The 27,541-nt window shown below is 40.7% G+C and overlaps 1 protein-coding gene across 1 annotated transcript; it reads left to right on the top strand.

The window, feature by feature from the left end:
- Positions 1 to 27,541, top strand: LOC108245236 (neuronal migration protein doublecortin). Its single transcript, XM_017431977.3, has 7 exons — positions 1 to 193; positions 5,255 to 5,680; positions 10,245 to 10,585; positions 20,651 to 20,753; positions 22,253 to 22,342; positions 24,223 to 24,317; positions 24,409 to 27,541. Exons 2-7 carry the CDS (start codon positions 5,317 to 5,319, stop codon positions 24,463 to 24,465), a joined length of 1,050 nt encoding a protein of 349 aa, XP_017287466.1. The 5' UTR covers positions 1 to 193; positions 5,255 to 5,316; the 3' UTR covers positions 24,466 to 27,541.

Here is a 27,541-nt window from a genome sequence, read left to right as displayed (position 1 = left end):
CTCTTTAGGACCCAGTGGCTCCTGACAGCCAGGCAGGCAGCGGCTCTGCTCTCAGACTGAAGCAGACAAAGGCAGAGAGAGGAAGAGACGGCGTGCAGCTATCCTGCAGCATCGGCTCACACACACACACACACACATACACACATACACACACTCTCTCACATCCACCCCNCCTACCCGCACACACACGCAGGTGAGTCTGACTCTGTCTTTTTGTTTTATGCTCATATTTAGACTTTTTGAATGTCATGATGTTTTAGAGTGGGGCTGGGTAAACTGAGAGGTCCTTTTTAAGTATTTGGATGGGGTGACTTGTAATGTTCATAATTATTTTGGTTCTGTTAGATTTTTTTTTTTTTTTGGGAAGCAAGTGGGTTTGAGTGTGCACACCCAATCCACCCTCTTCCCATCCTTAGAAAAACTTGAATTTATGCTGCTGCTCCTCTCTGCCATGTGGCTGCTCTCAGTCATCAGAAATAAGAAGAGAAAGTTTGTTTTTATTTTAAATCAGTCTTAATGGATGTGTTTTTAAATCTGTCTTTGCCTGGCTGGATGTGAGAAATGATGACGATTACTGAAGAGGCAGCATGTGCTGGTTTGCCAGGAGAAGTGTGTATGTGTGTGTGAGTGAGTGTGTGTGGTCAGTGAAGTGTTGTGTGGGAGGCTCAGACAGGAACACAGAACCAGCCAAATATATCAATGACACCATGCAGTGTTACTGCAGTGCTGCCTAATGGCCAGTCTGGAATAAATTTGTGTCAATTTGCACGTTCTCGCCTTCATAAGCGTGTCCATCAGCCACGAAAAAGGGGTGCTTCAAACATATCAACGGTTTAACGTGAATTAAACCGTTGATATGTTCCACTGTGAGGATGCACTTGCTGAATCTGAATTGGAGTCTGGAGCCGGCTGCAGCAGCAGCAGTGATGGTGATGTCACTCTGAAGCCAGGCTCCCTGTTTGAGACAATGGACGGTCCTAGTTGATGTCTCCACTGGGGAAGGGTCACTGTTAGCGTTGCCTATTAGTGCAGCAGATGGGCCTGAAACCTGGCCTTTGTCAGCTGAGGACCATCCCCTCCTCACTTGTCCCACCCCTGTGGTCATAAAACACCCCAGTCAGCAGCTCAGCCATGAGGTTCTAGCATGAGTGGAGCCACATGGGTGGGCGGTGACTGCATTTGTCCTCCTGTGTGTCAGTGTGGCCGTCTGTGTATTTAAATGGGTTATTTGGAACATTTAATGAGGGGGACAATGATGGATTATAGACATGGGACAATGTGCTTTTTACTTGTTTAATGTGTTAGAAAAGCAGAACCAGATTTGCTTCCAATCAATGGAGAAGTTAAAGGAAAAAGGGGTGCACCAATTTAGCAGATATTTTCCTTATTGCTTAGTCTTCAATGTTTGTTTCTGTAGGACAAGAAGAAGAAAACTAAATGGAGTCTTAGATATTGTTTTATATATATATATTGTCTAAAGAATAGTCAAAATAATGTAATCCTGTATTAATCAGGCTGAAAAATGGAAATATTTGATTTAATTAAAAACAATAAATTGTTTTTCTTTATAGCACCCAAGTAACAGTTCCAACATGATTTAAAGTAGAGAGAGATCATTCAATTGGTTCTAATCTGTTGATATTGGCACTTTAAAAAAAAAAAATGCAATTAGCCATGCCGGTGCGTACTAAATAGGAAAATGAAGCAGCAGCAGCTACAACCAGCTTACTGTAACTGGTGCTTTACTATACATATTATCTTTAAGTGTACTGGTTCTTGTTCCAAGGGATGTTAAATACACATTTAAGTAAAGAAATCATTGTTATATTTTCTTAATGAAATTTATATATTGGCCAAAAATAAAATAAAAAGTTGTTGTTTGTATATCAGCCATCAGCTGCCCTGATTTCTGAAAATCAGCATCAGCCACATTAAAACAAAATATATAGCTCCAATTCAAAACATGAACTTTGTTTTTTCATGCAACATAGAACTCAGTCATATAAAATGAGAAGTAAAATACCCAATGCACAACCTTTTTTTAATGTGTCTACATAATACAGATCCAAACACAAAGTTGCTTAGGTTTGGAGAAACATTATAACACAAAAATCTTAGAAAATAACTTTTAACAAAATGGTTGGGTTTGTTCTTTAGTATCAAGTTGGAAAAAGTGACTTAAAGACTCTAAAACTGGTTCGAGCTCTCTCAAACTTGACCAGAAACCTGTGGTGTTTCCTTCATGTCATCAGGTTCTTAATGACCATAACAGATACGACAGTTGGATGGTTGAATCGAAACACTTGTGACTTTGGCGCTCCCTCTTCTTCTTCTTCTTTTTTTTTTGTTTGTTTGTTTTTTTAAAGGACGCTTAAGTGGTGGAATCAGTGGTGCAGAGCTTTAATCTTTGCACAGTTAACTTCCTCTTTCATGTGGTGGATGGGTGTGGATGTCTGAGTGTGCACAAATGTTTCAGTTTGATCCTGCCGAATCACACAGGCGTGTGTGATCCTGGGACCAGACTGAGGTCATCCACTTATTTCATTAAACATCCTCCTCATCCCCAGATAGGATAGGTTATTGGTTCTTTGACTGAACAGTTGCATCATTTGCACTTAAGAAAGAAGAACCAACTCTTAACGCAAATCTTTATAAATTGAGGGAATGTTTGGAGAAAATTCCTCTCATGCAGTATTTTGTCCTCCTTAAATATTTAACACTATCCTGAGATTCCAGCAGTGTCTGGGTAATGAGACACTGTATTTTTACATATTTTTAAAGCAACTTTATAATGACTTAAACACAACGAATTACACAAGAACTGCAGTTTGTTTCAGTCTTGCAGTAGTCTGTCAACTTATTTTTTGCAATCTGCAACATTTTGCAGTATAAAAAAAAAAAGTCACAGAAGAAGTGTTTCAGCAGGTGAGAAAAATCTTTATAAGAAGGTTGGAATCATACAAATGACTCTCCTTGTTTCCATTTAGACCCCATTTTACACTTTCAAAAATCCTGGTTCACACGTAATGTTAGAAGAGTGAGAAAGCTCCAACTTTAAAGGACATAAGAAGTGCATAATCTGTACAAATAAATTGATCCTGACATGCTTCATGCTTGTTTTATAAGATGCAGTGAAACCATGCTGTCTTCTAAAGCAAAGCTCATCCCCTAAAACAGGGAAAAAGTAACTAAACATATGATTTTTCAGTTTTTGTTGTCCCTTGTTGCAATGCAAAGAGGAGACTTGGAAATACTGTCTGTCCCTGACCTTGTGAGTGGATAACTAAAAAAATAAGCGACATACCGACTTCTATTTTGGTGTTTCGATGCATCGAGGCATAAGTAAGCTTACTTAAAAAAAAAAATTGGGTTGGCACGTCAAAATCCAAGATGGCCACGTGTGTAAATCTTGTGAGCTGGATAACTTAAAAAATAAGCGATGTACCGTCTTCCATTTTGGTTTGTAGATAAGTAAGGTCACTATCAAAAAAGCCTGTTTGAGTCTCTTGATGCTTTAGTTCTCAAAATGAAACAAGATTAACGCTAAAGGGCATATTTTTTTTAAACCTCATCTCAAAAACTAAAAAAAACCATTCACTTCGATATCCCCCTCAGCGTACCGCTTGTTCTACCTGTAATAATGTGAATTAGGCATCGACTTGACGTCATGCCACTCTATTAATGAGTCCCCAGATTTTAGCACAAACCGGAACGGCCGTCTTCTTTGAGGTTTCATTCAATGAATGAAACAACTTTTTTTTTTTTTTTTTAGGTTGAGTGTTTTTCTGTTTCCAGAATCGTCTGGTGAAACAGCTGTGAACAGGTGTATGTAGGTGGGACTACAGAGGCGGAGATGGCTGCATCACATGGGTTGACCAAAACAGATCTGACATTCTAATATTTCAACATTTATGTGTCTGTGTCCACTGATAAATAACTTCAGCCTTTGTGTTCTCTGATGAGGTTTATTTCAAGAGCTTTGTCTTTGGGAAAACTCAATTACCCCAAGTTGTTTGTTTAGTTGACATCTAATCTTTGTGCATTTTATCCTGTTTTTACAAGCTTTAATCTACAAAATGAAGTCCAAAGCTGATGTAGTTGCAGCATGTCGCTTAACACCTATTCTAAAACATTGGAGTATTATGTAAAACGTGAGTTAAATGCTTAATAAAACAAACATATTAAATGTGCAAAGTGAGACGCTGAATGCAGCAGCTCAAACCTCGTGATAGGATCATGTTTTCCTCTGTTTAGCCTCACTTCTTCTTCTAACAGTCTGTAAATGTCTGAGAAGAACATTTGTTTGACCCTTTTGGGGAGGAATGTCGTCCCGTTCTTGTCTCTCTCAACAGTCCTGGGTGGTCCATCGTGTTTTTACCCCTTCGTGATGCAGCAAATATTTTCAGCTGATTAAAAAATGTCAAGTAGACCACTTAAAGCGGCATCTTTTATTGGCTTCAGTGCATGGTTTAACAAATCTGTAGGTCTTTATTGAGATTTTCAGCCCTAATGGTGCTCTTCCATCTGGGCAGGTGGTTTTATTAATTTCTTTTTGTACTACTTTTTTTTACCATTTATATATTTCTCATTCCAACATTTCTGATGGACCTCGCTGCGATTGCTGATACAGAATGTTTGTTTTATATTCTGCTGTGAAAAAAAACTTGTCTTTATTTACATCTGTAACACTCAGTCAACCTTTTTGAAATTGAGATTTTAGTATTTTTACATTACAGCATCTTGGTGCAAAAAGGTAATTGATCTCCAGAGGGTATAAGATATAGTTTTACAACTAAAACTGACTTTAAGGGTTTATTTTTGTCTAGAACACTTTAATATAAATAATGTTGTAAGTTAAATCACTGGCAGCTCTTTATTTGTGCTAAAACTGATTCAAGATTCACTTAAAGGGATACTTTAGACCTTGTGATGTTAGGTTCTCTGGAAAGAAGGATTTATAAACAATTAACATCTAACCTGTTGTAGATAGATCCATCTATAATCTTTTCCAAATATAGGCTGTTCAGAGCTGTCTACAGCTGGTATGATGTTCATAATCTTTCCACAGTTAGTTGCTTCAAAATTATCTCTGTGATGAATAATTGGAGTTTATCGCAGCACCTTGGAAAGCAATGTTTAAATCACAATAAATTGTCTTCTACTTTGTATTTAAAGATCTTCTTTAGAGTAATTCTAACTTGCTTGATGCCTGTTGTTAAATGAATCATGTTGACGTTCTTCCTCCTTCTCTCAGGCTCTCCAGAACCGCTCCCCACCACATCACGTCATTCTCAAGCACCGTCCTTACCAGTCATCATGGAGCTCGACTTCGGACATTTTGATGAGCGAGACAAGTCGACCCGTACCCCACGGGGCGGGCGCATGAACGGACTTCCCAGCCCCACCCACAGCGCCCACTGCAGCTTCTACCGCACGCGCACCCTGCAGGCGCTCACCAACGAGAAGAAAGCCAAGAAGGTGCGCTTCTACCGAAACGGGGACCGTTACTTCAAGGGCATCGTGTACGCTGTGGCCAGCGACCGGTTTCGCACCTTCGACGCTCTCCTGGCGGACCTCACGCGCTCTCTCTCTGACCACATCAACCTGCCTCAGGGCGTGCGCTTCATCTTCACTATCGATGGCTTGCGCAAGATCTCCACTTTGGATGAGCTGGAGGAAGGTGAGCATCTTCTAGCAGAGCCCACAAGTCCTTTTTAAAGGATTGTTGTGTGAAGTTTGGGGCCAGCTTTTGCATCCAAAAATGCAGCCATCCACCTTGTTGCACCAGCATGTTACTACAGCAGATCAGAAGGGTCAAAAAGTAGCTCTGCAGTGACATGTCATGAAAACTGCTGCCGTCATATCTGGAAGAGAAAATGTTTTTAACCTTTCAGTAAGTCTCTAAAGACTTCTTCTCACCGGCTGTTGGAAACTAGTTGGCAGCTCAGAAATTAGGCAGATTTTCCGTCGCAGACTCTTTGGTAAGAGAAGTTAACAGAAGCAACCTACCCCTTGGTTGCTTTTTCCTTCCCTTTGAATTTGGACAACGGTTGGTGGGTCGACTGTTGTTGAGTTAGAGATTTTTATACAAACCTAAGGTAGTGCTGTGTCTCACCTTTGCGACTATTAGAGACTCAAAATTGTGAGAAAATAGACAAACTTTCCAGTGTAGTCTCACTGGATTTCAAATGTTTGCGACCAGTAAGTTGTACAGCTGCCTTTTTACTTTTTTTTTACTTTTTTTTAATCATAGCCTATTTTTGTGTGCACAGCTTGCAAAATTGTATTGTACGCCATGCACACAAGAAAATTTGTCACACATTCTTTGAAGACTTCAGACATCTGTGACTCACGTGAGGAAACTCAGAACATTTTGGAGACTCCCTAACAAATACCATTCTCCAACTAGTCACCAATAGTCGCAGCCCAGTGAGATACCACCTGAAGAAACATGAGTGTAATTTCTTGAATCTCAAAGTTTTGGCTTACTCCCTTGCACTGTTTTGTTTGTGTGCATATATTTATAGATAATTCTCATGAATTGTTTCAATTTTAATGCATAGGAGTAAACTTCATCAAAGGCAAAACAAATATGACTCAGCCCACTGAAAGAAGTTAGTTTTTTTTTTTACACGTGGATTAAACTGTTTCTTAAAAAAGAAAAGTTTTTTCTGCTGATCACACTGCAGCAAGTCTTCTGCCTTAATGTAGATTTATTGCTCAGTTTCTGCGCCTCAGCATCGGATCAGGATTAAGTTACAAACCATTACCATCTGAGGGGCTGTCCACACGGGGACGGTTTTAAGGAATATGTAAAAGTTGATTATTTCAGTCTTGTGTCCACATGGAAATGGCATTATAGGAGCCCCAAATCTTAAAAAATCACACTTGTTTTTATGTAGACAGCCAAAACGCAACCATTTGAAAACGATGATGTCATAGCTCCACCTCTAATTTTACCTACGACTTCAGGACATCCTCTTCTTCTGTCTTTATATTTCACATTCGGCATGCAACCTTTAAGCACATGCTCCAGGTCTTGTTTCCTGTTTTTGGTGTGTCAGCGTCACAGCACCACATACAGGCCTGGCTTAGCTACTACAGCATTTTGGGTCAGTTTTTGATGTCTCTGTGAGGATGAAGACCTTTATAGAAACTGCCATGTTTACGAGGATATTTTTAGAAACAACAAATAGAAGTAACATAAAGCCTCCATTACGAAAATGAAGATAGACTGACTGACCCTGAGACGAGCAGTTTCTTTAAACAATGCTGTGTTAAACAGGCCGGTTTAAACTCATGAATAATTGTAGAGACCTTATTTTGTATGTTTTCTAAAAAAGAAGAGGATTTAGGGAGAATTTAAGGTGGAGCTGGTAGATAAATTTGCAGCTTAATTGGTCTAAAATGTGGTGATTATCTGTGTTACCCGAGCGGTATAGGAAAGGTGTGTGTGTGTGTCTGGCGGGGGTCATTTTATTGTTCTTCCTCTTGTGGGGTATAATTAATTGCTCAATCTCCGCTGCAGAGTATAATCCAGTTTTGTGCCTTTTTTGTCTCTGTTGTAATTTCCCCTCATTTGGGCTAATTGTTGCTGTCTGGATTCCAGTTTTGGAAAAATCTTTTTTTTTTCCTGTCTCCCTGCTGCCTTTTGTCCTCATAAGTTCCCTCAGAAACTACACCAACCTAACCAGCAACAGAAACACAAGCAAACAGCTAAAGAAAGTATGAAAGTTTCGTTGGAGTATATAAACCAATGTTTTGGCGGGAGATCATTTAAATACCAGAGTGTGTAAAAAAATATCTCATGAGCCACTTGATGAGTTTTAATAAAACTCTCAGATAATAGTCACTGAATATGCATCTACAACTGGTTAACCTTTGGGGTCAACGCAATTCTAAATGGCCACCACAGCCAGCTGAACTTAAAAAACAGGAGAAAGGCTACAGCTCTGTCACTTTTACGGGTACTGAGCTCATAATTGGTGTAGCTGGAAGTCATCCCCAACACATACTGAGCAGAGATCAGATCTTTTAAGACTGAGGGGTGGTGTGGGGGGGATGCATCCTTCAAGGACAGCTTCACGCTTAAAATGTTCGTTCAACATCCACTCTAATAAAGCTGTCGTTCCCAGAGCAGACTGCATGCTGGATATTTTCTATGTAAATCTAATAAAGCTGATGGATGCTTACTTTAAACTGACTTATGGTTTGACATGCGAAGGTTTGCCTCCGCTGTGGCCGTCTGCTTTTACTGTCAGTCTTTGCTGAAAGGCAGGAATCACTGAGCTAATATCCACACTGTGATCTCATGAGATGGGACTGTTTTTACTCCAGTTGGCTCCCTTTTTTTAAAACCAAGAAAAATACAAGTGATAGACTTTGTGTTTAAGTTTCATGGTCTAATTCACTGAAATGTTTGTAGTTTAAACAGTTCAGTTTACTAAATCTTATTGTCCGAGATGAACAAACCTTAAATGATCTGGAAGGTTATGTGAGTTCAAACCTGGATCATAAAACCTTTAAATAACCCTTTTGATAGTTCATTCAAACTATATTTCACTTCCTGTCACTGGAAAAGCACTAATGTCAAAAGGTCAGCTCTCAAAGTAAGTTTCATCTTTTCAACAGCATTAGACTCTTCAAAGCTGAATTAATTGGTGAGTTAATTCATGAACAAATAAAAAAAGAACAGTAAAGACTTTCTTTGCAAAATACAGCATTTTATTGACCTCTTCTACATTTTGATACATACTTGTAAAAATGAAGCCTTTTGGAGCTGCTGAAGTGGCGTCATTGACTGTTTCACATCTTTACCATAATGATTTGTTAGTTTAGTATAAATCTAGTATTAGTCAGATGGTTCATTTGCTTAAAGGAACTAAAACAAACTATTCCTAGCCTGCATACATTTCGAACCTGCATATTCATCACTTGAACAACTGAAGTGGACGTACGTGACAGGGATGGAATGACACTTTTTAAAAAATTTTAAATCACAAGGAAGAACGTAAAGCCCCAAATGTGAATTCGGAGGAAAACTATATTCATATGAGCAACTGTAGCCTACTAAAATTTAAATATGACAAAAAAGCTGACTCACAAGCCGGCACGCATTTGTTCAGAAGCGAGAAGGGCCTTTAAAACCGAATAAGCAAAAATAAAGTCTGTATAGGACAGTATGTAAAACAGTACAGTGTGTGGTCGGGACGGAGCACAGTATTGCTTTGCATTCAAGTTCATAAGTCCACAAACTGGCAGGCATCATCAAGATAAAGATGCAAAAACACCAAAAATGTCAACATGTAAACAAAACTTTAATATCAGATTTATGTGACTAAACAAAGTATTTGACATTTGAGACAAAGCTGGATTCAGAGTTGAGGCTTTCTGTGGTTAAAATCATTCGAAAAGACAGTAATTGAAAGAGGACATGGCAGTAGGTCTTCACCTGAGTACAGTACTACAAACCCAGCTTCTTTCTTTCTGGAACCATAAAGGTAGAGATGAATTGAGCATTTTAGCATTGGTACGTGTTTCACCTTGAAAATTCAAACAATTTCTTTACTTTTCACGTACATGATCCATTCAGACAAATATGTAACCAATGAAATGGCAGTAGTTTCAGTTCTGAGTCTTCCATCTTAGTACAAGACTGACCAGTGGAAGTCAAGTTGTCTCTTTAAGGAATGCATACCACCTGCCATCGTGCATGCCAAAGTTTTAATCAGAAATGTCTTTATGATCTGTTAGTGCTAAGAAGATGTGTTTGAGAAAATTCTTGGTTTCTAACACACCAAATATTAGCTCAATATCTGTAAAACTGATCGTTATAGTCAGTTTTGTGTTTGGTAAGATAGTGTAGTTACAAACTTACTCTCACACACACACACACCCAACACACACACACACCCAACACACACACACACAAGGACAGGCAATTACATGTGTGCCTGCCTTTCATGGCAGCAAGTGATAACATTTGCAGAAACTTAATTTTTTTTTTGCAAAACCTTTCAGTGAACTTCAAGCCTTGGGCAGCTAAAACTGAAAACAGTAGATCTAAAAGGTGACTTTAATAAAGTAAAAGGAATGTTTGTTGTTTAAATTCTAGGATGTGTGTAATTCCCGATGGTTTCTGAAAGATGAAATGTTTCTGAATGGACAGGCTCTCAGAGACTCCCTGGTGTCAAATAGCTAATTTAGTTTCAACACACTGACCCGATTTGCCTTTGCCTCCCCAGGGGAAAGCTACGTTTGTGCATCAGAGAACTTTTACAAGAAGGTCGACTACACGAAGAACGTCAATCCCAACTGGTCCGTGAACGTGAAGGCCTCAGCCAGCCAGAAGAACATGCAGTCCTTGGCTGCCAAGGCTGCCAGCGAGCCCCGGGAGTGCAAAGACTTTGTCCGGCCCAAGCTCGTCACGGTGATGCGCAGCGGCGTGAAGCCGCGCAAAGCCGTCCGCGTCCTGCTCAACAAGAAAACGGCGCACTCCTTCGAGCAGGTGCTCACCGACATCACGGAGGCCATCAAGCTCGAAAGTGGCGTTGTCAAGAGGATCTACACGCTCGATGGCAAGCAGGTAAGTCCCACCACCGCTTGTTGCTCAGCTTTCCTGGCGGGGGGGGGATCATGGGTTGCATTGTAAATCAGAATTCACTGGAGCAAAATATGAATATGAAAATCGTTTCCTTCTAAAATTCAAATGTGTCGAGCCGTGGAGGCGTTGGATCAACATTTGCGAAGGCCCTCTGACATGGGAATAAGCAGAATAGAGGTGGCATTATAGAGCGTGTAACCAAAGCTGCACAAAAGGAAAATTTGTGGTCAGGATTGAGGACAGTTTGCCTTTCATTCCGTTTCATTTAACCATACACAGACAGGTATCATACAGATAAAAGGAAAACCAATAGATAAAATGGTTCACCTGGAAATGAAGGGGAAAGAAATTACCTAATGTTGACTCCTAACCTCAGTCAACTGATGTGGCAGCTCCATAAGAACGACCTTTTGTTTGCAACGATTCTCATTGGGAGCCGTCTTTATTCTGACTTCTAGTTTCGGGTAATGTGTGCTCCTGTCTTGTGGTTCAGGACATTAATGTTGTGTTCACCAGCCTTTTGTTGTGGAGTTTGGTTTAAAGTCAATGGTTTGTGTGTCCATCATCGAAACGTTTAAAAGTCCTGGGACGTTCTGTCTTTACATTGCAGCTGTGTACAAAAGGCCAAGCCCTGCATTGTGGTGGTTCGTCGAATTGTTTCCATTGTTACTTTATTTGAGATGCAAGCTGATCGAGCACACATACAAAACTGAATGAACTTTGACACGGATACATCAACCTAAACAGGAAGTGGGTGCCTGAAGACATGTTGGCTTATGAGTATGCTATGAAACATGTTTAAATTGGACTTATGTCAGATTGAAAGTTTTACTTTTCTTTTAGCTTGTCTAGATCCCATTCATGCTTTGTCAATCCTCGAGACAATCTGTCTGGTTTGAAATGATGCATTAGTTGACTATTTGTTTAAAGTGCAAACATATGGTTTTCAGTTTCAACAGAAGCCACAGAACAAAGGTTATATTGTCCCACACAAATCTAACTATTAGGAATGCAACAATGCAGATATTTGTACTGTGATGGTACAACTAGATGACCCCATCTAGAAGCGGGCACAAGTTTTATTTAACTGCATTTTATTAAAGGCCATGACGGGAAAGAAGCAAAGGACAATACTGCCTGTATGATTCAAATCAGCTGTGGCCACTGTCAACATTAACTGGTCATTCACTAAACATCACTACACTTAACCCTTTCTTCAGTTTTTAGCTTTTATTTTAAAACGGACAGCTGGAAATCTACTTTTTTGCGTTTGCAACAATGGTAAGTTGCATGAACAGTCAACATTAATAGACACAGGAACATAGCTTTAAAGTTGAAGCCAAAACAGCACAAGCACCCCCTGTAGGCTGGCTGCAGAATAAGTATTAAATCAATGTAAATAAATTACACATTTGCCTGATTAATTTGTATATAATTTTTTCTGTTTTTACCTTGCTGCCGTACCTTGCTCCAAATCTTCATTTTAAAAGACTTTTAACTGTAATTAATTTAGTTAGTTGCTGCTTAAAAACACCAGGACAGTGTGTCGGGGGAGTAGACGGGACTTTCAGCCCCACATCCCTCCTGTTTCAGATTCTGGCTCCAAAAATACAACATGGCAGCTCCTGTAAACCAGATATTATGGCATTTCTTTTGAACAACGAAAAGAGATGGAGATTCCTCAGCTGTCTTTTTTTTTTTTAATGTTGATGGATGAAGCACACTTTCAGAGGGTTTGTTCCTGTTTGCACCGGTGCTACTGCAGTTCTCCTTTTCAACAGCAGGCTCTCTAATGAGAAAACGATGCAGCTTAACAGCAGGAATTGCATCAAAGAAGAGCTGTTCACTGAAGAGAGTAGATCCATTTTTCATACACAAACATAATTCCACTTCTTTTTGCTTTTCAGTTACTTTACTTTTCAGGCAGATGCCTGTAGAAATGAACCTGCTTGCAGACTTCATCTAACCATCAAACAGATCGGATTTTATGGGTATGGAGACGTAACAAACGGATGGATCAAGATTTAATCCTAAAGCTGCTCTATCCAGTAATCTTTTATCAGTTACTCTTCACAGTCCCCATCTAAAACTGAAAAACAAAAACCTGAAACTTTGTTTGTGTTTGCAACCTTGCTTGTAATCTATGAACCAAAACGCATCAGGAAGTTGTCTGTCTTTTTTTGTCCTTTTACGTCATGTGCTGACTAAGTTGCTTCTCTTTGTATTTAACTGGAATAATTAAAGGCACCAGAGTGAGAAAAGTTGATCAAACTGCCTGAATAAAACCAGTCCAACCGTCTGCTTAAACTTTGCTTAAACATCCTCCTCTTGGGATTGTCATTGTGCTTTTCCAGCATTTCTCCTGAGCTAAACGAACGTGTTTTATTAATGTTTACACTTTACGGCATTAGTCTCTTAAACACAACTGCAAACACCAAGCAGGCTGGAAGGCTGTGGAAAGGATAAGGGTCCCTCTGGAAAGTGCTGAAGACGGTGAATGTGGAGGGGTGTGAGCAGGAATGAACAAGGTCAAAATGGAGTTCTGGGTGTTTTTTCTGTGGCGTAAGGGGATTTTTGACTGAAATTAATTGTATTTTGCACTTAAATCCAGGTACTGAATTCAGCGTTTTGTCTCTGCAGTTTTAAATGTGACCCCTGTGATTAACTGGATGTTCTCCAGAACTAGCATTTGATCCGGAGCAAGTGTTGTCTTTGATCTGCTTTCTCGCATAATCTCCTGTGGTGAGTTGCGGCACGAAAAGTGGATCCTTTAGGTGCGATCCTGCTTTTCTTCAACCTCAGTTTTGTATGTTAAGGCCATAATCTCATGTGCCTGGGTACTTTAAAGTGATATATGGGGGCTGAATTTGATTTTAAAGGTCTCTCCCAGGGGTGCATTCTGGCCTGGAATGAGTTTTCTACAAGAAGCCTTCCTTACAGATTGTAATCACCTTATGTCATGTGGTATTTTCTCTTTTTTTTATGCCATGCATTGTTAATGATGCGATTCCACACAGTGAATCACTTGAGTCAATGCGTATCGATCCGGATGTCGTCGTGCTCATTAGATATAGATTCCTTTATAATCGCTCCCCGTTGATGTCTCGTGCAGAAATGTGAGAAATTCGGTGCAGGTTTATTGTGGCGCCTTTGTTTGCAGCGGCATGCCGCAGCTGCCTCCGTCTGTGGTGGAGGCACAGAAGAGAAGCAGAATTGATGCAGAGCTCGCCCCTCCCTGACTCCAGATCCTCCTCTTCCCCATTCCGCGGCGATCGCTGCTGCTGCTACCGGTTGCTAGGAGACCACATCCCAGGCACAAAGAGAGCCCAGCTGGTGTGGACCGGTCTGTCAGAAACCACATCCTGTAGTGGGTGGGAGAGCTTACTATCAATGCAAGCCTTTGGTGTTTTAAAAAAAAAATCACATGTCATGTTTGTTACTGGGATAAATTCCCTCACTGAATGTAAAGCGTTTTAGACTTCAACTTGTGTGTTTCACAGTCTTAAAAGCTCCGATTTTTATCAGACGGAGCAATGTGCTCAGGAAAATGCTTATCTGGATTTGTAAAATGGCCACTCATCATGTACGTGGCTCCTCTTTTATCCGTCCCTCCGTTCTCCGCCGGTGTACTGATCCAAATCATCTCCATTTTCCTCTCAAATGCCGGTGCTTTTCAGTTTAATCAGGGAAGGGTGGGGCCACTAGAGTCAGGCTTTTCATTCTTACAAGTAAATTAGGACCCTCTTTTTGTTCCTCTGATGGGAGTAATTATTCCCAGAGTCTATGAAAAAAGTGCCAAATCTGCTCTTTCTGCCTCTAAAGGCTACTTACCTAATTGCTGGAAGCCATTTTGTGTTCATTGCTCATTGATGGAGGTGTCTGCAGGGAAGCTTATCGCCGCTTTGCATTTAAGACCCAGGTCTTGTTCTCATGAATAGCACCTAAACAGGGGGGTTTTCATCTAATAGGTGCCTAATCCAAATATCATTTGTGAAATTTGTCCAAGCTGTGTGATGTGCTCCGAGTCTGCTGCATTGAGCAAAGCTCCTCAATAGATTCGGAGCCTCGTAACTCTAAAAAGATTTTAGTTTTAAGTCTTTACAAAAAAAAAAAAAAAAAGTTTGGGGACAGAACCACAAAAGAGATTATTTGGATGGTATCATTCAGGCATGAAGTTGTCTTTGATGCCTTAAGGAAAAAATAAATAAATAAATAAATCAGATTTAATGTGGCTCCAAATTATTCAGTAAAATGAGAGACGCATTCAGGGCTTTTTAATGTCTAAAATACATGTGCTAGGAGGCAAGAAAAGCCTGCTTCTCCCTGTTATCAGGGCTTTCGCAGTCTGCCTGCTCCTCACCAAGCTGCAGACGAGGTTGTCATGGCAATACGCCTCGCTGTGATGGATTCAGTTTGTGACAATGGCAGTAATACGCTGAGTGGGCTCTTTGCACAGTCTTACCTGCCCTGCCCCCTTATCTGTCAAGAACCCACTGCCTACTCGCTCTCTCACGCACGGACAAACACACACACACACGTCTCGACACAGTCGCTGAGGAAGAGGAGGCTGATCATCAGGCTCAGAGAGGGGTGTGGTCCGTGTGATGAAGCATCCACTGATACATGGAAGTCTGTGTCTGAATCAGCTCAGATTTGCTGCATGAAAACCGCATCAACAAGTGAGTGTGACCTGCAGGGAAGAGGACGAGGAGGAGGAGGAGGAAGAAGAGGAGGAGGTGGCACAGATTATTAAGATGAAGGCCACATCCGTCAGCCAGATGGAAAGCCTGTCTCTTTGGAGTCGGGTGGTGGTAGGGGGTAGTTAAAAGCAGCATCAGGCACCAGCTGCTCACCATGACGGTGCAGATTTCTCTCCCAAATTGTCTCATCTGTGCTCCAAATGCTTCTGGGACACCTACAGTAACACACACACATACACCATACTGCTGCTCAGAGGTCAAACAGGGGTCATACAAAAATCACACGCACACACAAAAATCTCAGATACTCAAATTTAACCTGTAGCTCATTCATTGAGGTAAAGCCATCTGTGTTGTCTAAGGTGGATTCGTTCTGGCAGCATTTTTGCTCCACCTTTGCCTTTGGTGGCGGCGATGATGAACCAGTTCTGACTTTGGTTCTGATATTCTGCATGTAATTGAAGAGGGGACAAAAGCACATTTTTATTCTGCATGTTTACACATGATTTTGTCCGGGAAATTGTAACTGTAATTTTGCTCGCATCTTGGAGAAATATCCCTCTCTGATATTGATCTGGGTCTGTGTGGGTGTTTTCCCATACGGAGCACAAAAGGCAGGGTTTTACAGGCTCTTGCTCAACCTTTTCTTTCCAGCTCAGACTCCAAAATGCAACATTTTTAGTTGAACCTCCCGCTTTAACTCAGGTTTTTTTTAAAATGCTTTAATGTCAGATTTCTACCAACCTGTAGCCTGCAAATAATCAGAAGAAATGCATAAAACGTTGCTTAGCTTTCATAAAAGTAGCTTTTTTGTTTTTTACCCTAGTATTTGATTGATAGTAAGGCAGAAGCAGAACTGTCTTTCTTTGGTTTCTACTAGACCACAACAGATAAGTATAAATCAATTATATTTAATTGATTAACCATTTGCTGACTCATTGAAGCATTAGAAGTATATCAATCAAGTGTTTTTGCAGCATTGAATCTTTTCAGTTCTACTTTATTGATTACTGTCTATTTGGACACGAGATGGCTTTCAGCCCATAAAATTCATCATTAGTTTATGTTCAGTGTGCATTTAAAAGGATGTGTTAAAATACGAGCCAGCTGTCTGCAGAAAACAAAAGTTGTTTGAAGATGTTGTGGTAATGCGCTTTCCCATTAGGCTCTCCTTATTTTCTATCATTTATTCCTGTTTTATGGTGAAAACGATGCACTTGTTGTCCTTCTGTGCTGTTGTTGGACTTAATTTCTAGATTTATGCTTTGATTTCTAAACTATAAGTGGAAACTGCTCTAATATGTGACCCACTCGTTTCTACGTGATTACACAGCACTCAGGATCGATATTTATGCGACCATCATCTATTACTGTAATAAAACGCCTCAGTTTGTTAAATTCTGAGTAATTCACATCTTGTTGTTGGATCATAGCCTGTGGTGGGGATGGTAGTTTTCTGTGGGGTCATGTGGTCCTGACAGCTGGTGAGGCACAGATTAAGGGTGGGCTTGATGGGACAGAGCCAGTTTTCTGTTAAAACCCTCAGACCCCTGTGTTTGAATAACAAATGGGTACCTTGGCCCTAATGTCTGCATTGCCTGTTTAATAAAGGCTTCTTTTGGTCATATTTAGGTTTAAAAAGAAACTAATAGTAGCTGACGGTCACCCCAACTCGTACCCTGAGTGCAAACAGTTTCTTTACTTGAAACGTTGGCAGCTGATCTGTTGCTGTTGACTCTAAAGGCAAAATATCTTATGAACCATAAGACAGATTTTAATGAAATCAAAAGTAATCATTGCATGTACGTCTTCACCTGATTCAACCCAAAAATGGCTACAACTCCATCAGTTTTTCAGGTACTGAGCCAATATTAGGTGTGGTAGTAACTGAGTCGTCCCTAACATGTATATTCTGAAGGCCAACAGATCATTCAAGATCTTTGTTTAAAACTTTTCCGTCCAAGGCTGCAAGCAATGTGCATTCCTTCAAGGATGTTTCATCCTTTTTAGGTTGAACCTTCAGACTACAACAAGTGCTTTTCAAGTAATTTCCTATTTTTTAGTTATCTGGGAGAAGCTTTGGATTTAAAGCAACGCAGCAGTTCATTTATGTTCAAACCATCTTTGTTGTGATGTTTCAGTAGGATTCTCTCTTATTTGTGAGATTTAAAGAGATTATTTGACAAACTCTTCTGTGTGAGACGTTTTGAGCTGAGATTTGGTTAATGAAGATTAAGGTAGTTGTCTGTGAGACAAACACTCAATCCTTTTTAATCAGATCAGATCTTAAAGCTATTAAACATGACCGTCTTATCCTCCTCGCGCCATCCCAGCCTATTTCTGTCTTCTTTCCTCCAGCTCATCGGGGAAAGAAGGTCTTTGAATGCTTCCCTCTCATGAATACCAGCCTCCCTTGTTGGCACACAACAGTTAAACCCTGTAGCTGTAGCATGTATCTAATCTCCTGATAATGAAAACACAAAGTAACCCAAGTGTGTAGCCTGAGCATTGGCCTTGGTGGGGAAGAACCAATTAGTGTTTGATCCCTGGAGTCAAAGCAACATCTCTGTACCTCAGCGGAGATCTGACCGGCCCGGCTTGTATCCGGGGGAGTTTCGCGGGGTTGTACAGTCTGCGTACAGCTGTTGGGATGCCACACCAGCAAGTCACCCCCGCACACTTTTAGCTTGTCTAGCAGGATCGAGATTCATCCCGGCAGCTGGTGGGGTGGAGTGTTCTCAAATTATCAGCAGCGGCTCATAGTTTGGATGTGAATCACAAAGGGGACCGTGATGCATCTCGACTGCCCTTGGCCCGCATCCAAACGCAGGCCGCGGACCTCTCGGAGTCCAGCGAGAGGGGTTCAGTTACATTAGTAAGGCCATATATGTGTGCCGAGTTTGTAACTTCTTGACACAAAACTGAATTTCAACGGGTTATAAAAGGGCAAGCAGGAAATCTGACTTGAGATGCTCAGTAAAGAATAAAGTGGCTTTCAGACTGAATGGTTTTAACAGGCGTGTCGGGTTTTATAATGGAGGCTGGAGGAGGAGGTGTGTCCCAGAGACATCTGTCCACTAAGTAGGCCATATTGTTTCGACAGCTGCTGAGTGAATAGATCCAGGGGAAGGAAGTCGAGTCATTTCGACATTACAGTAAAGGTGTAGCATTATCTGCTTTGTCTGGGGCTTTTTGTGCCTTTTGTGTGTGCGCGTGTTTGTTTTGTTACACGAGCCAAGAGGAGCTAAAGGCATTTAAATCACAACGACAACCTGCCTGAAAATGAAGCGTCGGTGGGCGAGCTTTTAGTTTGCAAATTCCTCCACACAAATGGATGTTTAGTTATTAGTTTCTAAACGTGGAATGATTTTCAATGATTAGAACAAAATTACATCCCACAAAATGTTTACCGTGATTTTATTTAATTTTTTTTGAGTAATCATTTGTTACTCAGGAGGATGATGTCAGTGCAAATGAAGTTGTAAGTGTCTCAGCAAGTCAATTCAATTGAAGTTCATTCACATTTTAGCCATTTCTGGAACCACAGCACCAGAATGACCCAAGTCACTCTCAGTCTGGATAGTGGACTGAAACGGCTCAGACGCAATGGGAGGAGTTTTATTAACTCTGTAGAGACATTTTTTGGCTCATACTTTGTTTATTCAAGAAATGTGCCGAGTAAGAAAAATGTTAGGCTGCGGATACATTTTTGGGAGCTTTACATTGTCAGAAAAACATGCAGCGGAGATATTATTGTTGAATCTTGCAATGATAGTAATTAATTAACAACACTCTCAGAACTGTCACCAACAAAACTCACTCAGTGGGCCAGTTTTGATGTAGGTGATGATGATATTAATAAGAAAAATCTACACCTAATAAGGCAGTTTAGTATTTTATCATGCTATATTTATGAGTGATTTATATCTTTATATTTTATGTAATGATAGTTACCATGTTAACTCTTACATATTGAATAAGCGGTTCAAAGAAAAATTAGTCTACAGCTTCAGAGACAGTTACAGTAAACACACACGCACACACACATATTACACAGTTCAGAAGGCCCCCTGCAGGCCACCAGTTGATGGTCATATCTTGGCTTCGTCATCATTTTTTTGTCTCAATACAGGTTTTTAGACCCGCCCCCTTTAGGTAAATAAACAGGACATTGCTCCTGATAAAATTAAATAAATAAAAACACCACATATACTGTATTTTCTTTAAGGCGTTGATTCATGTAGGTGTTACCTTGTCACTAAATGTTCAAATATTCAAGTTTCTAACACGTTTAGATGTAATTTTTTTCTTTGCCTAAAAAGGAAGCTCATGTAACACCATGACTGATAGAGCAGGGGGAGTAGGCGGGACTATAAGCCCCACATCGCCAGTGCACAGACTCTGGTTCCAAGAATACAACATGGCAGCTTTGGTAAACCAGGTCCTTCTGGCTTCAGTTCCCAATAGCGTGAGAGGGAGGGGATATTAGGTCTAATAATATAAACTGTCTGTGGTTAGCATGCAGAGTGTGAATGCATGACACATGAAATATAATAGTTTAGGAGTCGTTGCAGTTTTTTTGTAGTATCACACATTAATTTTGTGATGCCAGTATATTTTTGATATATAGTGCTAGTATCTATAATGAAAAGAATATAAGGGAAAATGCTAATGGCTATAATTAGAGGGATAAATTAGTGCTGTTAAATGAAAAGCATACTTGTGACTATGGGCTGAAATGGTAAACGAATGTCAAAGGTTTTATATTTTAAGCTGTTAAAAACATTAGTTCTTGAATAAACTGGTAGAAAAATTTGGATAAATGGTTTTATTTTTTAAAGCAAGGTTTCTCTCTTGGTAAACAAGGCTTCCTGTGAAAGTGTTTCTTCTTTGTTTTTAATCAATCTGTATCTGAACATTAAACACTTCAAGTGTCCTCAGTTCACTTGGTCTGCTGCTAAGTGCACACACTCTGATATTCTGATATTCTTTTGTGCACTTGTTACTATTTGTCTTAAAATAGATGCCAAAAAAAGCTCAAATATAAGTTGGTGAGTGTTAAATATTGCAGGTGGTAGCCTGACTGTTGTAATCATGGGGTTAGCTTGCTGATGCTGGTGTCCATTGTAGCCTGAAGAACTCTTTTCTCAAGATTCAACTTGTGGTCCCTCCGTTTATTTGCTTGGTGGTTAAATCGTCCACGCTGAGCGAGCAGCGATACCGCTGCAGCAGACACATTAATCCTGCCTCTTAGTGCCATTTGTATGTGTGGCTACATGTCTTATATCACTGGATGTGTTACATCCAGCATCTGAAACCTTTACCCCTTTGTGCTCTCTCTCCGAAGGTTACCTGCCTTCAAGATTTCTTCGGCGAAGATGACGTCTTCATTGCGTGCGGACCAGAGAAATTCCGCTACGCACAGGATGACTTCTCACTGGACGAGAACGGTGAGTGTTAATGTTATCGTACGCGATTTAACAAGTTCAGCTTAGTATCCTAACACTCCTGGAGCTGGCGTTAGTATAAATTTCACCATAATGCATACGGTGAACTATCAGAATGTTGAAACTGAGTTTAAATAAAAAAACTGCTTTTCTCACAGTTTGCATATTATCTTACAAAGCCAGGTGAGAAGGGGAAAAATGACCTTTCCATGCAGGAGGCTGGCAAGGAGGCTGTGAGAGATGGAGGTAAAGAAGTCTGTTATCAGCAGCTGGCAGCAGGGACAGAAAAAGGCTGAAGAGGAAAAGCCATTAATCTGTCCGGTGACAGGTTTAGGCCAGCTGATCTGCTGGTGCTGATACTGCTGAGATATCAAGCAGAAAAAATGTTAAAAAAAAAAAAAAATCCCTCTCACCGACTCCCTGCTCCCGGCAGACCTGTACAGCTTATTTTTATCAACCCAGCCCCACATAACGTCCTCTCCTCGAAACATGCAGCGTTTTAATCTGATGCCAGGATGTTTCCTCCGTCCTCTCTCTTCGCCGCGGAGCTTCCCCTGACTTTTTATAATGATCTGTGTCCCTTTTTCTCGTTCGGCACACTCCCCTGTGGACCCAAGCTAAATTGTTTCATTTAGTCTCTAACCGCAGGCCAGTGCCAGATGAAATGACTGAGCGTCCCGAGCATCAGTCGGCCTCAGTGGAGCTGGGGAGGGAGGTTGGTCTGCAAATGCATCACGTGGACATTATATTAGGTCGGCTGTGCACCTACAATGCTCATCAATCTGGATAAGCAAACAAGTCCCAACCCCTCCCCACAAAGATGGAGGAAAAAGCTTTCCCTGTCAGTCCCGTGTGGTTAAAACCTGGAAAACGAAGATGCATATTACAGATATTTTCCTTTTTTTTCTTTTAAACTAACTTGTCCTTTTATGTTAAACGCAAAATTCCGGTCACCTGCAGCTCTGTTTATAACTCTAACAGAAACCTTCCAGGAATCTGACAGACTCCAGGCTATTTCTGAGCAGACTACACAGCCTGCCAGTCTGCAGTATCGTCAAAGGGCCGGCGTTGGCACACTTGGAAAACATTATCACATGAATTAACGTCTGTATGTGGCAGTGTGTGAAGGTTAAGACAGAAAGAGAGAGAGAAGATGGATACTGTGCGATCCCAGGAGACGGAGGGACGACAGATAGTATAATTAGCATCAAAGGGTGGGAGGAAGGGAGGAGGGGGAGGGAAGCGAGAGCCTGACAGTACAAACAGAAGGGGAGATGCAGAAGGGAGGAGCAGTGATGTCTGGAGTCTGTCTACTCTGATTAATACAGTGACCCAGAATTGACAATCAGGAAAAAAACAACAAAAAAAAACAATGCCTGCTTTTTGATCAGACACCTTCATCCGAACTCAACAAAACGCAAAAAAAAAAAAAAAAAAACAGCGCAGCCTGGCGTTTCTGTTTGTGGAGAAGAGTTGTGACTGTGTACTTCCTCTGTCCACAGAATGCAGGCTGATGAAGGGTGCCAAAGCCCAGCGCGGCTCGGTGAAGAGTCCCGGCCCGATCAAGCGCAGCAAGTCTCCCGCCGAGTCGAGTAAGTAACTAAAATGTCCGACCACGCCCTGTTCGAAACCAGACCGCCTGCGGAGTTGTAAATGAACAACAACAACTACAAAAAAAGCAACATTAAATATGACTGACATGAAACTCACCTTTGACCTCAGTCTGTGGGGGATGGTCGTGGATCAATAATGTATGTTGGAAGATGAGAAATGGTCTTAGGCGATTCCTTTTTGACACATTTGCAGTTTATTCGTCATGTCTGACAGATTTGAATGCACAATCTAAACATGAGCTCAGGTTAAAACACAGCTCCTGTTTATGAGCAACAACCTACGGTTCAATATGTTGATCTTAAAGCTGCTCCTTTTTAGAAGAGGAGAGAGAGGGAGAGCATGAATAAATCATGAAATGTAAACAAAGAGCACAGGAACATCTCTCGGCTGTTTGTTAGACAATCAGTTCAACATTTAATAAGAACCACGAGGCAGCAGAGACGTTGGAACTCAGCTGCTGGATAATGCTTTAGGTTTTACCAACATTTATAATATAAACAGTTCTGCATCTAGATATTATAGATATTATTTATTTGAGTTAAACAGTTCTGACTGAATGCACAGATACACACAAAAAAAACAAAGATCTATTAACAAATGAAGATTTAAATCAACCTCAGTTTGGAGAAATAAAGTTTAGTCAGTCCTGTCAGAATTAAACTCTTTTTCTCCAAACCGAGTTGTCTACAACAGGTAAGATATTTGCTTGTAACATTTTCCACAGAACCCCACTTCAGAAGACCAAAACATAAAGTTGAATAAATAAAATCCTCAGCTCGTCTGCGTGTAACGTCCCTGAGCGACAAAAGACGAGCGGTTCGGTGGTCATCTTTAAATATTTTCTGATCACTGATTTGGGGGGGGGCGCCTGGTTTTCAGGGCGGCAGATGGTCAGCCAACATGCAGAGGAGGACCCTGTTTGAGCTTTAAGCAGCTCTGTGGACCCCAAGGGGTCAGGAAGGAGGTGAGGGGTTGTAGTGCAGAAAAGGCACGCCCATCGCATGTGTTTGTTTCGACTTATCTGTGGAACAAGCTGAAGATTAGCTTTCATTTGAAAAGTACCTGTATTCATCAGTATCGATTTAAGGGGATTCAGGGGTTTATTCAGCTCCTGAAAACTAAAATAAAATGTCCATCCTTTTGTTATTCAAATAGCTTTTTAATAAATCTTCACACTGAAGTAAGTTTCCTAGGTGTTCAATCTTTCAAATCTTCATATCTAAAGACAAAAGTTCAGGGATTTTCTTTGGTTTTGTCCAGAAAACGTCACTTCTGTTCCTCTGCAGCAGAGTGTTTGCTCCCTAAACAATGTTTTGTTTAAGGAACTCCAAAAGCTCTGAGATTTAGCAGTTTTTAGGCGAGCTGCGCGCGTTTCAGTGGGTTGAAACGGCCTGTTTTGCTTCTTTCGTCTAGCAGAGTGTTTAAAAGACGCCAGCAGGGTAACAGTGAAGCTTTATTCAACACTCGTTTGGCTTAAACTTAATGCTGGCCATCTGGTTTATAGTCTTAAGAGTTCTTTTTTTTTTTATCTCTAATAAACAAAACTGCTTTAAACCACTTGACACGCACAGCTACATCACCTCACGCTGCGCCTAAAGATAAACACAATGTTCCACACAAAGAGGGAACGCTTAGCAACGGGGCAGGACGCAGAACGGATGAATAAAATGTCACCTAACAAACCCGCAGACGCAGCAGCCTCCGTCTTTACGCCGCAGCCAAGAGAGGCCGCAGCTCAGGACTGACTTTTCTACTGAGCAGCACAAAGCAGTCTGCACACAGTCTAATCTATGCTCCTCACCTCTTCTTTTCTTTTCCCTCGCTAAACGCTCCTTGTCTCCGTCCTTCCTGCTCTCAGCCAACGGGACCGGCTCCAGCAGCCAGATCTCCACCCCGATGAAACATTCCCCCACCTCCACCCCTACCAGTCCAGGCCTCAACAACAAGCAGAAGGTACCCGTCCCTGCTCGTTCTCCATCTGACCTGTTCGTTTTCTCCTCTTGACTGTAAATTTATCTACGTCTACTGTTTTCTGTTTTTCCAGGATCTCGATCTGCCCTTGTCTCTGGAAGATGAGGACTCTCTCGGTGAATCCATGTAGACGTTCCCTCCTGCAGCCGGCCTTCTTTTACGACCAGAAGTTTTTATACCTCCGCTGCTTTCCACCTTCACTCACAGTGCCAGCTGTCGAGGAGAACCACTCTTTGTGTCTCCCTCTTTTTTTTTTTTTGTTTTTCTCAAAGCCTTGGCCACCATTTGCTGCTTGAGAACAACAAACAGCTTTTCCAATTCTGTTTTGACCACATCTTTAACAATCAGCTCAGTAAGATTCACGTTTATATGCGGGAGGATGGCCACTGACAGAAATTATGGTGTAAAAATTATAAAAAAGGCCCTTTTTTAGAAAGGTTTTGCACTCCGAATTTAATTTTTCACTAGTTTCAAGCAGCAAATGGATATTTTTGAGCAGTTTTAGACGACTTTTGTATCACTTAACATATTTGTGATGTTTCTCCACGTCCTCCTGTCTTTTTCGCCCAGTAGTCCAAGGTGTGAAAGGTAATGGTTTGTCAGGGGAAGTCTTTGAAGCCAGATTGAGTCTTTTTAACCTGCTGTAAATACTGTGTATAGCCATCCACCACAACCCTCTCTGCTCAGTGTCCATTGCTGTGCTACCATAACGTCACTACAATGTTAAACATTTACTCCACAGGATACAGGGTATGGTCAAAATAAAAGAAAAATCCACATCAAGTCTATCCAGTAGAAGTGTGTAGGATGCAGCCTTCAAAGAAATTCATCCCTTTTGACCTTTGTAACCATGGATGCTTTTAAATCCGCGTATCGGAAATATATGGAGTTCAAACTGACCAATCGGACTGAAGGAAACGATGAGGCGAGGCATCCTACACGTCTTTCTGGTGATGTTTTCTTCTGTTTTGACCCTCTACATAGACATGGTTCATACTCTCTGTGTGTGTTTTCACAAACTACAGTGCATGATGTTGATGACTTGTCATAAAACTTTTGTCATTAATAAAAAAAAAGAAAGAAAAAGGACAAAAAAAGTGGACCTAACGGTAAATAAAAACAACCAAAGGCAAAATAAGTAGGCCCTTTGTAACAAATCAACCCACATTCAGTTTGAAGGTTTTACTTGGCAAGCTAAAATCACTCCCAGCTGTGGTGAGAAGGCTTGAAGCTGTAATTTATTACCAGTTTACTACCATGTGGCCTTCTATATTTCCTTATTTTTAAGCAAATGACCATAACCTGAGGTGAGACGTCTCAAAGCCGTGGCGAGAAGGGCCAAAGTAGAGATGAGAAGTTTCAAAACCATGGTGAGAAGGGCCAAAACCGGGATGAGAAGGGCCAAAACCGTCGAGAGAAGTTTCAAAGCCGTGGTGAGAAGGGCTAAAGCCATGGTGAGAAGTCTCAAAGCCAAAGTCTGTTTTTTTTTTTTGACAAAGAGTAACAGAAATGGGAGACATTTGTCATTCTCGTAGTTATGAAATATTCCGGAGGAAGCACACACGGCGTTTTATGCATGCCGCATTTAAAGTCAACGCCGAGACTCAAACCGTCGAAATACACTGGTGCAGATTCATCATCCAGGACATGACGAGCCTACGTGGTTAAATGGACGACGACTGGACGACTTCTTGTCCGAAAGGCTGAAGAGGTCGTCCAGCTGACGTCCATTTAACCCCCTCGGGATCGTCTCCATTGAAGGCAGTTCGTAGTTTTATGGAGCTAAACAGTCGCGGGATTTCTCTTCTTTTTGCATGGCTCTGCATAGTTCAGCGATATGGGAGGGGGATGAAAGCATAACATTTGTCTAAATCTATGTGTGGGTTTTAAATTTTTATAAAAAAGAATTATTAATTTATAATGAAGGTACTCGTGTAGGATTTTTTTTTTTTTTCTTTCTCCTAATCGCATTTTTCAAGCTTACGTGTGCAATTTTGTATCGCCATGTTTAGTTTTCTGTCGCCACGACTTGTATCGTGTGACTAAAAAAAAAAAAAAAACTTCTAAAAAAAAAAAAAAAAAATCTGAGGGCAGCTTCCTCGGGTCTTTCTTTTTTTATTTTTAAACAGGGAATCAAGCCTGAGAAGTCTCTGAATTGGGATGATTCTGAAGCACAAAGCAGGGATCCACTAATGCATTACAGCAACAGATATTTCACCGTCAAATTTCCAACTTTTCCAACTTGTAACCACAGTTTCTGAACAAAAAATGCTGCAGCATGTAGCATCTTTTTAAATTAAGAACTATGCATTTGGATTCAAGAATGGTTGAATATGTTTGGGTTTTTTTTTTTTTTTCTTTTCTGTAGGTATGGCCTTTTGTAAACCCAGCAGTTTGTTTAGAAAGGAGCCTAAATTAAAACATTATCGTTGTGATGAACTGTCAGTCTGAAAGTTGTCTTAGGAGTGACGCAGCATCCGCCTGCTGGGGAAACTTTATGTCCACCACTTAATGCTGAGGACAAAACCATCACAAACAAACTACCTGGTGCTGTTAAATCCACCTTTTCTCCTGCAGGGAGCGCTGTAACACCAGCACAACAGCTGTTAATATCAGCAGCAGGGATGCCTCACTTTAGCCACCATTTTGTACAGAACAAATAATCACTTCCTGTCATTTCTCGCTAATGATCTGTTCTTTAAAACCTTGCATACTAATCAGGTTTTTTTTCCTCTCGTGGATTTTCTTTCTACAGCTTTTCACATCTCTCGTCACGTTAAACAAAATGTTGGTTGTCTTGAATAAACCGGCTGCCACCATTAAAGATGGACGGTGTGTTTCATCACCATCAATGGTGCCTTTTTTTTTAAGATTACTGTCTTTTTGATAAAAAACAATGAATAAAATGGGTGTCAAAGGCTTGTTCTTTAACAACTATTTGTAATACATTTTTAATGTCTTGAATGAGAAGGCCTCCTAACGCTTTGTTTTGTAGAAATACGGGACGCTTTATCATGATGTAAATACGCTCCCTTCCTGTTCTTTCATATGTATTCCTTTCTGATCCGATGAATGACTTTTTTTTCTCTATCTGAAATTTACAGTGTCCCTTTTAGTGGTATTTTGCAATGTTACCGTGGCTTGTTTCAGTGCTTCATTCAGTGTATTAACTGGTATCCTTTTGCAAATAAAACGGTTGTATTTCA

The sequence above is a fragment of the Kryptolebias marmoratus genome, linkage group LG13 (assembly GCF_001649575.2).
Source record: "Kryptolebias marmoratus isolate JLee-2015 linkage group LG13, ASM164957v2, whole genome shotgun sequence".
Taxonomy (NCBI): domain Eukaryota; kingdom Metazoa; phylum Chordata; class Actinopteri; order Cyprinodontiformes; family Rivulidae; genus Kryptolebias; species Kryptolebias marmoratus.
This window is presented reverse-complemented; position numbering and strand designations above follow the sequence as displayed.